Genomic DNA, 13622 nt, shown 5'->3' with positions numbered 1-13622 from the left:
ATATTTATTGGTATATGGTTGCTGTCTTGTAATAAAATTGTTGAATACAGTTTCCACTTTAAAGATAGATTTTAAAGGCAAATTACTTTAGCTTTTGAGAATGTTGCTGATTGTTTTTAATCTTTGAATCCTACCTAGGGATATGCTTTCTTCATTGTTCATATATTAATGTGTTCAGTTGTGAATCATGAGGATATGTTTTAATCTTTTTGCAGTATATAAAGGAAGAACTTAGGCATAGCAGCATCTGATGAAATTCACAAAATGGGATATCCTTTGTTAATGAGTCACTGACAAAAATTTTTTTTTACACTTATCAATTTAGGAACTCCGAACTTGGTTCTGCTTTCTGTGTCAATTATTCTCCTAGCACTGGAGAGCAAACTTTTATATGGCTTCTGCTAGCCCAGGCTATGAGAACAACACCCAATGGGATTCAAAGAGGTGTCCCAGTCCAGGGTTCTCCTAGGGTTCGTTCATCACGTTTTTATGCCACCCTTCCTCAAGTTCACATACATGGGACTATTCCATTTTGTTGTCGCAACAGCCCTATGAGGTAAGTTAGGACAAAATATTAAATTACAACTTGTAAAAGATTACTGTGTAAGCTTCATTATTGGATGGGGATATGAACCTGGATCTCTCTGGAACTCCAACACTCTGTCCACTACAACACAATGGGGACAGGCCCTATCCTGCGTCAACAATTATAACCATCCACAATTTGGCACATTTGGGCTGCATGAATGTTGCAAGTGAGCAGCTGTGATGCAACAGCCTGAAAAATCCAGTAAAGCACATGACAGGTGATAACATCAGGTGGGTCTGAGGGAGCTCTCTTAAGGGATGAATCTGAAGTGCACTGACTCTTGTGTAGTTATCTCACAGACACCCAAGTCAGGTAACTCTGGGCCAAGGCATTAAGCTTGGTTCAAGATAGGGACAGTGGAGTGGGTCAGGAAAATAAAAGCTGTTATATGCACATGGTCCTAGGATTTCAAGTGAGGCTATAGGTGAGGGATGCCACAGTAAAACAAAAACAAACCCTGGGCTGTGAGTTATGGGTACGTGGGTCTTCACAATGGATTTATCCACTGGGTCCTGCGTAGGAATTAGTACTGCCAATGGCAATTATATCCATATCATGGCACTCAATAAGTATAAACACAAACCAACCTGAAATGGCACTGGATCTTCCGTAATGAAGGATATCTTAAAGTTGCTGCAAACCAGCTTCCCCCACAGATCATATTGGCTTGTATCTGTTGCAATGCATTTCCTCACGAAATTCACTTCATTCACCACAATTTCACCTTAAAAAGGAAAAAAGCTGCTTAGGTCACTGAATTTATGTTCACTTAATTGCAGCTACCCATGAAAAAAAAAATTCTCACCCATAAACCTCTGACTTTAGAAACTTGATTTGCAAAACAATTAAACAAAAACAAAAGCTCTGAAAAACAGAATAAATTTCTTGTGGAATTCAAGTTTTATCAAATGAATGTATTGCTCAAGTCATACCACAGGGAGGGTGGATGCGCAGGACTAAAGCAAGTACTAAACAGAATCGATTCACCAGGGAGTTCCCATTTGGAAGGATGCAAAGCTATATGGAATCTAAGTATCTAATGCAAAAACATGTCTAGAGATCTGAAATATTTATTCAGACCTGGCATCTGAAAATCTGAATTTCAAGAGGTATATCTTCAGTTACTACAACCAATTCCTCTCTTTCTTATGCTAAGTGCCCTTCAAATATTTTAGACTGTGTCCTTATGCAGCAGAGTTTATTTACTTAAAACATTTCCACCACCTTTCAATTCAAAATGTCCAGGACGGTTTACAACTACTTACACACACACACACACACACACACACACACACGAGTTTATCGAAAACCTTTACTCTTTCATTCACCCCATCCAGCCTTTCAACTCCTTCTCACTGGCCAGATGCACTACTTGCAGGTGGTTAAGAACAGCACATTTTCAAGCACAAGAAGTGTCTATATAAGTAAAGAAGTGTGAATATTAAACATTTATGCCATGGTCGCCTTGGTGGATGATCTTTGCCTGGGAATTGATAGGGGGAGTACGTCCCCGTTGATTCTTTTGGATTTCTCAGCAGCATTCAATACCATCGACCATAGTATCCTTCTGGATCACCTGAGGGAGTTGGGGGTACTGCTCTGCAGTGGTTCCACTCCTTTCTCTCGGGACAGTTCCAGATGGTGTCACTTGGGGACAGCTGTTCCTTGAAAAAGGAACTATTATGTGGAGTCCCTCAGGGCTCCATTCTATCCCCAGTGCTGTTCAATGTTTACATGAAACCACTGGGAGAGATCATCAGGAGGTTTGGGGCGGAGTGTTATCAGTACACTGATGACACCCAAATCTATTTCTCCTTAACATCTCTATCCAAGGAAGGTATGACTCCTCTGAATGACTGCCTGAAGTCAGTAATAAGATAAGGGAAAACAAGCTGAAATTGAATCCAGGCAAGACAGAGGTGCTCACTGTGAAGGGTCCTAATTCAGGTAATGAGGTATGTCAACCAGTTCTGGATGGGGTTGCACTCCCCCTGAAGGAGCACATTCGTAGCTTGGGGGTGCTTCTTGACCCAGCCCTGCTCCTGGCATCCCAGGTACAGGCAATGGTGAGAAGTGCCTGTTATCAACTTGATGCGCCAGCTACGCCCATTCCTGGAATACATGGACATGGTAACAGTGGTGCATGCGCTGGTAACTTCTAGGCTTGATTTCTGCGCTGCGCTGTACTTGGGGCTGCCTTTATATTTAGTTTGGAAACTTCAACTGGTACAAAACATGGCAGCCAGGTTGGTCTCTGGGACATCCCATGGAGACTATATTACACTGGTTTTAAAATCTTTACACTTGCTGCCAATTTGTTTCCGAGCAAAATATAAAGTGCTGGTTCTTACCTTTAAAACCTTACATGGTCTAGGTCCAAGGTACCTTAGGGAGCGCCTTCTCCCCTACGTCCCAGTCTGCCACCTAAGGTCCTCTGAGGGCTCTCTGCTGCAGCTGCCTAATGTGAGACTGGCAGCCACATGCAACAGGCCCTTTTCCTTTGCCGCTCCTCAATTGTGGAATGACCTGCCGGCTGAAATGCACCTGCTGACCTCGTTGAAGGTTTTTAAGCAAGCATTAAAGACACTATTATTCTGGCAGGCCTTCCCTTTTTAGAACTCTTGTTCCTTTTGCTGACTTTTATATACTGTTTTAAGCAGTGTAGCTTTAAGTTTTGTTTTATTGTTGGATTTTTTTAAAAAAACATTGTTTTTAATTCAAAGCTGTTTTTAGTTATGTTTGTATATATTGTCCATATGTTTTTTATGTAAATGGTTTTTAAACACTGTATATTGTATTTTAATATTTTAACTTTTGTAATCCACCCAGAGAGCTTCGGCTATGGGGCAGTATAGAAATATAAAATAAATAATAATTACGAGGTGACAATTGCAAAGAGCACAGCATCGGATTTCTTTAGAAATACAAAGGTCAAATCATTTTTGCTGTAAGCCAATGCAGCCCCATAAACAAAGAGGATGCAGATGGAGCAGTCAAAGCAGTGCTTCCTGCTAGGTTAATGAATAATGGCTGCTGTGTCTGCTCTCCCCCTCCCCCCCGCCCCCACCCCAGTGAGAAAGTGGGAGAAACAAGTTAGGATGGCTGGATTCATTAATATGCAAGGCAGTAAGAAACTGGCCACTGGGGAGGATGACCACCTCTCATCCTTATTTGCAAGCTTGGTTTAAGATATCCAACCTTCTACTCATTCGTGAAACACAAAGTAAGAAGAATACAGGCCACCTCTTCTCCTGCTCTCCCATTCCAAACCTAAAAGACACTGGAAATGAAAAGCTGACTTGCAAGAACCACCCAAACAAAACCACAAGCTTTTAAAAATATTTGTATAATGCACCGTTTAGAAGTCTGGCTTTGCTAGAAAAAGGTAAGCAGCAAAGCTATTTGCAGGTATTTGCACTATAATGTTTACTCTAAATTTAGTCACAGTGTTGTTCCTTTCTCTTTCCGTTTTGCAGGGACAAGCTGTTCCAAGTGCAGAACGGTAGTGACTTGTGTGTGACTAGTACAGGCAAAGAGCAGATGCAAGAGGCAAGAACGTAGACTGAACTAAGTCGGTCAAGAAGCTAGAAAACATCCCACAGCATTATGAAGACATTTATACACATGCATACTATTCCAGCCAGAAGATTACACCCAATTTAGAATCTGAAGAACTAATATCACTGTCAAAAATTTGCTCTCAAATTTGACTTACACATGTGATGCAATTATTATGAAAACATGCAAGAGACTGGGATATTTCAGGGAAATGCTTAAAAGGTGCTCAAGAAAACTTGGTTAGCTGACACCTTGTAACACAGTGGTGATCCCAACTCAGACACTCTCTCCATTACTCCACATATATTTCCCGTGAATTCTCCTCCAAGATCACTTAAACTAGAAAACCTGCCCTCCTACCTGGGTTTTCACCCAGGCCAAGATTTTTTGTTGTTGTTGCTTTAATTTTTTTTTAAGAATACTTTCAATATGTACTAGATCTTTTCTGTTTCTTCCTCAAATTTGAGGCAGAATGTGGACACCTGTTGAATCAAACATAGCAACTAGTACAGATGGGTGGAATGTGCTGAACAGGATCTCCAGATGGAACTGTAAATATGACAACGCCAGCAAAAGAGCGTGGCATTTGTCCTGTGCTCCTGGGGTTCAAGGCAAAGAGCAAACGGCAGATACATAAATCCTATGCCTTCTTAATAGTCACCAGAAACAGTGGGACAAAGCTTTTCATTTACTCAACAGTGAAGGCATAACATTGAAAGTTACTTCACGTACCCAGCACTGAGACTAGTTAAATAGTGTACTATTTATTTATACGAACAGAACAAGGCACCTTTTAAAACTTAATTCATCCATTTTGCAGTGGGCAGTGGAGATGAATGTGATCAGTAACAGGCCACTGTTGCCTAAAGATTCCTTCTACCACATCTATGTTGCTTTTTGGCCTCATGTTTTAGGTCCTATATTTGATGTTTTGTGGAGAAGTTGCCAACAAAATTAATGGGTACTAAAGCCCTGCAATGGAACGTCTACGTAATATGTGACAAAACGGGGCGACCGCACGAAGACGAGATAGCAGTACAACAAGAAAAGTCAAATAGGTGCAACCACAGTTTAATAGATGCTTCCCAACAGGGTTTGAAATATCTTCTTGAAACCTTATCAAGATGTTCTTTGTTCTGAGCTTAAGGCTGAAGGGCCTATCCTGCTTGTACTTACTCATCTTTTGTATTGATAATATCTGTGCTTCTAAACATGTGCTTACATTTGCTGTAAAACATCATAATCTCTTTCAACTGACAGGAAAAAGGCTCTTGACCGGGGGGCTGAACCTTTTCGGCTTTGAGGGCCACACCCAATTTTTGGCACGGCTCCAGCGGGCCGAACATGCACACATGTATGTGGGGGGCTTTAAGTTTGTCCCCATCCCAGTGATCCTGCAGCAAGATCGCTGGGGTGGTGGAGAAGCCTGCTTCAGGGCTGAGGCGGCAGGGGAGGTTAAAGCCTCTCCCAGCAACGTGGCTTCTGCATCACCATTAGCGGCACAGAAGCAGCGATGCCAGCTGAGCTGTCAGCGGGAGGAGGAGGCTTCAGCTCAGTGACCCCGACAGGCATTGTTACTCTGGTGTCACTAATGGTCTGGAGTATCTTCATGCACCGAAAGCCCAAAGAAAACCGCTACATACACACCCACTACTAAGTACTATAATCTACCCCAGCCTTCCCAACCTGGTGCCCTCCAGATGTTTTGGACTACAACTCTCATCAGCCAAAGCCATCATAGCCAATGGTCAGGAATTATAGGGATTTTAGTCCAAACACTTGGAGTGTACCAGGCTGGGGAATGCTGATCCACTCTTTCCCCAGCACAAGAAATATCAAAACAGTTCTATAATGAAAGCAAGCCATGCTTCCTCTAAAAAGCATCATCTGATAAACATTACTATGGACACAACTCAACCAAAATGACACATTTAAGTTTCATACCTGCTTAAATCTCTTCAACTAAAATCAAGGGCGCTGACACAATTGTGCCCTTTGTATTTATATAGTTCTTTTTCCAAGTTCACTACATTATTCAGTCATCGGTAACAACCACCCTGTATAGTAGGCCAGTACTATTACCTCCACAATACACATTTGGTGGCGAGGGAAGAGAGGGCCAGAAATAGTGATTTGCTAAGGCCTCCCGGCAACTTAACAAATTTAAGAAGAAACTTCCAGCACATAGCTCACGATCTTATCCCCTGTACTACACGATAGCCCTCTCTAGGTGCAATCCTCAAAATCTACCAGCTTCTAACATATTTAGGCAGCAGCAGCAATAGCAGCTAGAGTACATTTTGGTGGATGTAGATCTCAACGGCTTCATAGTTTACACACATCTTACATGCAGATAGTAAGAAACCAAACTATTAAACGGAAAACAAATTGAATTCATCAAACCAGATTATGTCTCCTAACATATTCAGTCAAATATGTCCTCATCAAAGAGCTGAATATTAAAACAGAATGGGTTTATTAGCATGCACTAAGCATTTAAATGTAAATTTCCTCTAATCCACTTCTAAATGAGTCTTCTGTTCTGCATCTTCAGTAGCTATTTTGAAGTTCAAAAGGGAAAAACACCATTTGAAGGAGATTCTACTTGTAAGCTCATGAAGTGCTTTCTGCAAATCCTTTAAGGGAATTTTCATGAGCTCTGACAATGTGTTAGTGGCCCCACAAGAAATCTAGGAGTAATTGCACACTGCTCTGTTAACTGTTGCCACCTGTTCAGATTTTATTCAATATTCTTCCCTGTGAATTAATACTTAGGAAGCAGAAACTGATGGCAAATTACATTGGAAAACGTTCAGAATGAGGCACTTTTATAATTAAGTATAGTGATCAAATTATTTGGACAATGGAGAAAGAGTGATAGTAACATTTTCCAGCAGAGTATTTTGGCATTATGGGTATTTAAAGTTAGGGGAATGAGAGAGAAGCTATTCTGGTGAAATAAGAAAATCTGAACAAAGGAAGTGCGAGACTTTTCAGACTGTTCACAGATTCGTACTTTTAGTGTTAACACCTGTCCAAAGAAGTTGACCCTTTTCCAGAAAATGTGTATGAAACAATTCCCTACTTTGAAGTTACAAGTATGCACAAAGTAATTATCTTTGCTAATCTGGATAACTAGCAGTTTGCCTCATCACAGCAATACCTTTACAACTCACATAACATATGCTATCATTTGTGGTAAATCCAAAACACACTTAATGCCCAATGAGATTAACCCCCTGCCCTATTTCCATACATTCTCCCTTACATAGCTGTTCTGCTAACAAAACCAGATCCAGTTCCAGACCATAACATTCCAGGAAATGGCTATCAAAATCTACAGTAGTAACCTAAACTGAGAGAACATAGAAATTTATATTCCAATGTGCCCTGAATGTTGAAGGCCTTGTGTGCCATAAAAAGTCAATGAACTGTTTAGTTTAACTGATTTAAAAGGTGCCCTGCATAACAAGAGAAACAGTTTTTAAAATTAAGAGTAAACACTTACAAAGGTTTATTACACCCCCTCTCCTCTCTCTTTCTCCCACGCACAAGGGAATGCCTCTTCTACAATGGTACTTGCTGTGACAGGTTCATGCATCATATAAAAATTAAACAGCACAATCTTCAGTCTTCAGACTTATTGTTTTCATTCATATGCAAATCTATGTAAGTTTAATCAACTAGTTAATTACAAAGCTTAATCAGATGACAGCCCTAATTTTGCAGCAATGAACAATTAGTGGGAACTGTTTATCATTATCCATGAGAGCCCCAAATCACCCACAGAATCAATGCTCTGCTTTATATCCCAGCTGTCTGGCCTTTATCGAATACACCAGGACTTCAGTTCCCAGACCCAACAGAACCCCAAATGCATGACATGTTTCTTGCGCTAAAAGTGAAATACCTGAACTGCAGTCTTTAAGAAGTTGACCTTTGCTGCAATACATAAACAAAGCATAGCCTAGGCTAGGGTTTCTTTGAAGCTTCCACAGCAGCTGCTTATACTGCTGAGTCAGGCTTCTTCTTGGGTGTCTGTTCAGCAGAGCAACTGGCTGCATTAGAAGCTCCAAAAGAGCTTCCAGATGGATGTGCACTTCAGCCCTGCCCAAACATACATCTTCGTTGGATCATGCATGACCCTTATGTATATCCTACATTGCATAATGATAGTCACACATGGAATTTTTGCCTACGTCAACTGCCAAATATTTAAGAATACACTTTAAAAATCAACGTTCCCATCTGTTGCCAAGTCAGTCATAACAATTCTCTGCATCAGAGCAGCAAATAAGTACCTGGTTTTTTAACAATGGCACATGAAGGTCAGATCAACAATGAACTGCCAAAAACCTGATTTGGGAAATATGTAGTTTTGGAGTCTAACTATTCTGTATTTAAAGGAAAGTAGCACCAACAAGTGACTGCGAAGTTCTACACATGCCTCAGCACCGCTCTTGATTGTTCCATATCCCCTTGTCTCTTCTTCCCCGCAGAGTTGCACGCCGCCCCAATCAATGCCCGAACTGCCAAATCAACTACATTGCAATTCCATTCACATCTGCTCAGACATAACTGAGTTTTTACTCCTCAATAAGAGTGTACAGGATTGCAGCCTACACGCACTTACCTTGGAGGTAGTTCCACTGATCTTGATAGGGCTTAATTCTAACTAGACATGTATAGCAGCCATCCCCAACCAGGTGCCCTCCAGAAGTTTGGGACTACAACTCCTAACATTCCTGCCCATTAACCATGCTGGCTGGAGCCGACAGGAGTCGCAGTCCAAAACAACTAGAGGACACCAGGCTGGGGAAGCCTGATGTATAAATGTGCACTGCAAACTCATAAAAGTAGTTGACAAAGGCTTCAGACCTAGGCACGCTTACTGGGAGTAAGTCCCATTGAACTCAGTGGGCTTCTAAGTAGACATATATAGGATTACATTGTAATCCTGTAGTGAAAGCCATAATACAAAAAGGCCCATCGGTTTTAAACCACACAAAAGAAAAAGCAACAACACATGAAGAAGTAGCTTCAACCACAATCTTTGCTATCACTTGAATTATATCAAGCATGCGAGCAGATTCTTAGATAATTCAATAATTTGCACCAGTCCAAAGCTTAATTTTAAATGGATGACAGATTTGCTCTATAGTTTTACCTATCTTTAAGAAGTTGTATGCAGACTCTGTTAGGAGCTTACATCTGTGTAAAGATAGAATGTTACCACATGAATGATTCCAACCTCAAAATAACCAGAATCGTAATTCAACCCCAGGCACAGAACCACAAATGTAAGAATTTATTTTAGCTCTTAATATAGAACTGCACACATTAGAACAACCCAGAATGAAACTGTCCTTTAGAATCAAGGCGACTACAATGTTACGCTTATGGTCAACGTATTTATAAAATAGGTAAGAACCATGAGGAAGAAGATGGCACTACAGAAAAACGGGAATTACATCTAGACAGTTACCCAAAGTATTTTGGGTGGGTGGGTGGAGGATACAGAAAATGTTGTGTTGATTAAGTTGGATTAATATTCTTAGTGACAAAAATCAATAGTTCATAAAGACAGATTCAAATCATTTATTTAGATGAAGTAGCCAACTTTCTAATCCATGTATTTTCTGAACAAGCATACATACAAATTGGCTGCAATCACAAATTAAATACGTCTATTTTCAACAACAGAGCCTTTAGACTACTCAAAAGCACACTTAGGGTGCAATCGTATGCATGTTTAGAGCGAGAAAACTCCTACAACTCCCAGCATTCCCCAGCCACCAATGCTGGGGAATGCTGATAATTGTTGGACTTTTTCTGTCTAAACATGCATTGGATTTTGCTCTTAAAAAGTCATACAGTCCATCTGCCTTTTGCACTACACGATTTATATCTGCCTTAAGATACAATTGTAAAATTAAGGATTGTTTTGCCCTTCTCTGTGAACATGCAAGGACACTAAGCGAGATCACTCACTTGAAGCATGAATGTCCAGAACTTTCCAGAAGCAAGGGAAGGTTGCTATTGGGCAGAACAGTGTTACACCATGAGTCAGAAAGTAAATGTCCATTCAATTTGGTTGACAAGAGTCTAAATATTCATGATTTCCTCAACACTATGGTCTACTGTGCCCTATTTCGAAATATTGACCTCAAAAGACACATATTTTTGTCTCTGGTTTGCTCATTCTACCGTTAGTAGAAACAGCTATTTAACTAAATCTGGACAAGTGTGAGGAAGTTTCCATCACGCTCTAACAAAGTGATGTTACTGCCATTTACTGTTATTTTTGCCAAGTCTCTTTAATGCTATATGCTTGTCCATCTCATAAGAGGGCTTTGAACAGCTGCGGTTCCATGTGTGCAACCTGAAAGTCAACCATATTTATTGTATCGAAAAACTTGAGGCTTGTGTACATTTTACTACTGCTACTATGCAGTAGCATTACCATTAGAAGAACCATTACTACAATCCTAACCCTGATAAAGCAAATCAACTAATTTCTCCTTAAGCAGGTGTAAGACACTTTGCACTGTCTTCCACCAGACCACCTGTTGTGGATCTCATTTGCATATCAAAAACACTTTTTTAGCTCATTCAAGATGGATCATTATTTTTTAGAAAAAAGGGGAAGGAAACTGAGCTGTCCATGCTGGCTCTCCAATTCAATGTTCAGATCTTTATGATGAGGTTACAGGACCTGAATATTTTAAAAAATTCTGTAATCTCTAACAGGACCACGCAAAGATGATGCGTGTGAAGTGCTTTGGGTACTCCAAGGTACTTATCTAATTGGCAAGTACTGTAATTTCTTTATTGAGAAATGGTCTCATAGCATAAATTGTATACATAATTTTCCAATATTCTGATTTGAATTAACTAAACACCTAGCAATGGGGGGCGGGGAGAGAAAAATGGATGCACCTGATGGAGCGCCCTGTATACTACGTTCAGCATCTAAGGTCCTCCTCCAGGTGCCTCCTCTGAGGGAGTCTTGGAAGGTGGCAACATAGGAGAGGGCCTTCTTGGTGGTAGCCCCCCAATTATGGAATGATCTCCCTCACGAGGCCCACTTGGCACCAGAATTATCTTTTCAGTGCCAGGTTAAACTGCCCTCTTAGGCATTTGGCAGCATATAATGAGTTTTTAATCAGGTCCTGGATTGTCTTTGGTTGATTTTTTAAAGATTTTTTTAGTTATATGTTGTTTGTGTGTGTTCTATCTGTTTATATGTTTTTATGTAAATAGTTTTGTACTTGTATAATGGATTTTTAATGGATTTATTTTTGTGAACTTCCCAGAGAGCTACGGCTATGGGGCAGTATAGAAATATAATAAAAATGAAAAAAAAAAAAAGGATGAACATACTAAATTTGGTGTACATTCACCACCCTGACTTTTTAAAAACATAAAATCCATCCAAGGCTTAAATTCTAAGCAATGATACAATAAAGTTACAGGATTATAATCTCAGCTTTTGAGTTCAAAGTTGAGGCACAGGAATTTACCCTTTCATTATTAATATAGTACTACCATTGAGATTTTGACTGTGTAAGACAAAGGGAAGGAGCAGTAAACAAATCTACACACAAATAAGAGGAGGAGGAATGGAAGAGGCAAAGGTAACGAGATGAAAAATAATGATTTGAATTTACATAATGCTTCATATCAAAGCATCTTCAGCCCATTTTCTAAACTACATATACTTTCAGTTTGTGTGTGTTCTATGTGTTTATATGTTTTTTATGTAAATAGTTTTGTACTTGTATAATGGATTTTTGATGGATTTATTTTTGTGAACTTCCCAGAGAGCTACGGCTATGGGGCAGTATAGAAATATAATAAAAATGAAAAAAAGGATGAAAAATAAGTCCTGCCATATTCGTTCCTGACGGAAAAGGGTAGAGAGAGAATGAGGTTTAAGTATTAAAAACCTTCTACGTATAAACCTGATGCTAAGGTGATATTTCTGGAAAGGACAAAAAATGGAACTTGTAGCTGCATCTTACTGAATAGAGAACAGCCAGGCAGAGGAAGTGGAATGCAGAGCAGAAGAGGATGTTCCAGCCTTTTTTTCCTCCTCTGGCAGAGATAAGTACTTTGCTGTATTTTTGGATGCATTCACATTAGACACTGAATGCAAAACATTCTAAGCCAGTATTGAAATTTAGTTTAAAAGGCTCCAGGGAGCAATTTGCTGTGTGGCATATGCAAATGAAACCCAAAATAGGCATATGTTGCATAGTAAATACTGCATAGTTAAGTACTGCAGTAGATGCTATTATGAAGGCAGCCTGGGTTAGAATCCCCACATCAATTGTAAGTGGGGGGAGAGAACTGCACATTTTTGCCACAAACATCCCAAGTGTAGAACAGGGTAGCTTACGGATAGTAGGATGAGCAAATATACATTAAATGACCTTCACTAGGTGCCCTACAGGGTACCAGTTTTACACACCTTTTCCTTGCTTAAATTTTATATCTTCCCATGTGTCAAGACATCCTAATCCCCCTTTAGGCAGACTGTACTTTGTAGGATCAGCAATCTCCAATCCACCACATCAACCATCTCCTACTGTTGCCTGCCGTTTTAGAAGGTTGCACAAATACATACCACAGGTCAAAGCACCAGGAAGAATGCATGCAGAGAGCTGCACCATTCTTTCAACTAAGAATGCTAACTTAAAATCTGTGACAGGTTTAACCCCAATACGCTAACTTACAGGGAGGGTTGCCTTATCTCTTTGTGATGTATGTTTACAGAGTACCATGCTAAAATTATCTGGGAGCTATTCCCTGGGGAACAGCATGCCTCCTCCTGTATGGGATTCCTTTAAGATCTCAGCAGCTCACAACCCAGCAACTGCTCCCACCCCTCACATGACTTAGAAGTGGGACCACGTTCCCAAGTGTGGAGAGATCTCAAATACCAATAAATCACAAAGCATGAAAAACTAGGCTGCATGTACTGTGGTGGAATGCACACTATGGTGGAATGCAGCCAAGGCATGAGCAGAATAAGTCAGGATCTCTCTGTGCTTGTGACCACATCAGTTATAACAAAGATGAGAGCGGCAGTGCTGAAAACCAAAGTTCAGCACAGAAACAGCCAAATTAAAACATTATGGTTACTTATTAGTATACTTGCATATGCATGTTTTCCAGCAGTCTTTCACAGAAGTAACAGTTAACAGTTTTAAGCTGCATTTTAGACAATTCAGTAGCAATCTTGCCCTCAGCCCACGTCCAGGTGACTGCTGAAATATCACTGCACACATGTACATGAAGCACCAAATACAGACCATTGCCCCACATGTGCTGGATGCAGAGTTCATCCCCATCCCAACATAACATAGTATCACACAAACAAACTGAAGTTAGAAGGTGAATCCTACAGTCCTTGGAGGCCACTTTCAGCACCGGCTGGATCAGCACCAAAGTTAAAGTCTCTTGTCACTTA

The 13622-nt window shown here is 40.3% G+C and overlaps 1 protein-coding gene across 1 annotated transcript in view; it reads right to left on the bottom strand.

The window, feature by feature from the left end:
- Positions 1 to 13622, bottom strand: part of MTMR10 (myotubularin related protein 10) — a 53843-nt gene that overhangs the window by 33193 nt on the left and 7028 nt on the right. Inside the window, exon 3 of the mRNA XM_084816716.1 lies at positions 1177 to 1313. Coding sequence (XP_084672842.1) covers positions 1177 to 1313 — 137 coding nt within the window. The remainder of the gene's footprint in view (positions 1 to 1176; positions 1314 to 13622) is intronic.

Source organism: Heloderma suspectum, chromosome 11 (genome assembly GCF_057233095.1).
Source record: "Heloderma suspectum isolate Gila_16-S chromosome 11, 16-S_ref, whole genome shotgun sequence".
NCBI classification, from domain to species: Eukaryota; Metazoa; Chordata; class Lepidosauria; order Squamata; family Helodermatidae; genus Heloderma; species Heloderma suspectum.
Note: the sequence above shows the minus strand (reverse complement) of the source record. Positions and strands in the feature narration are given on the sequence as shown.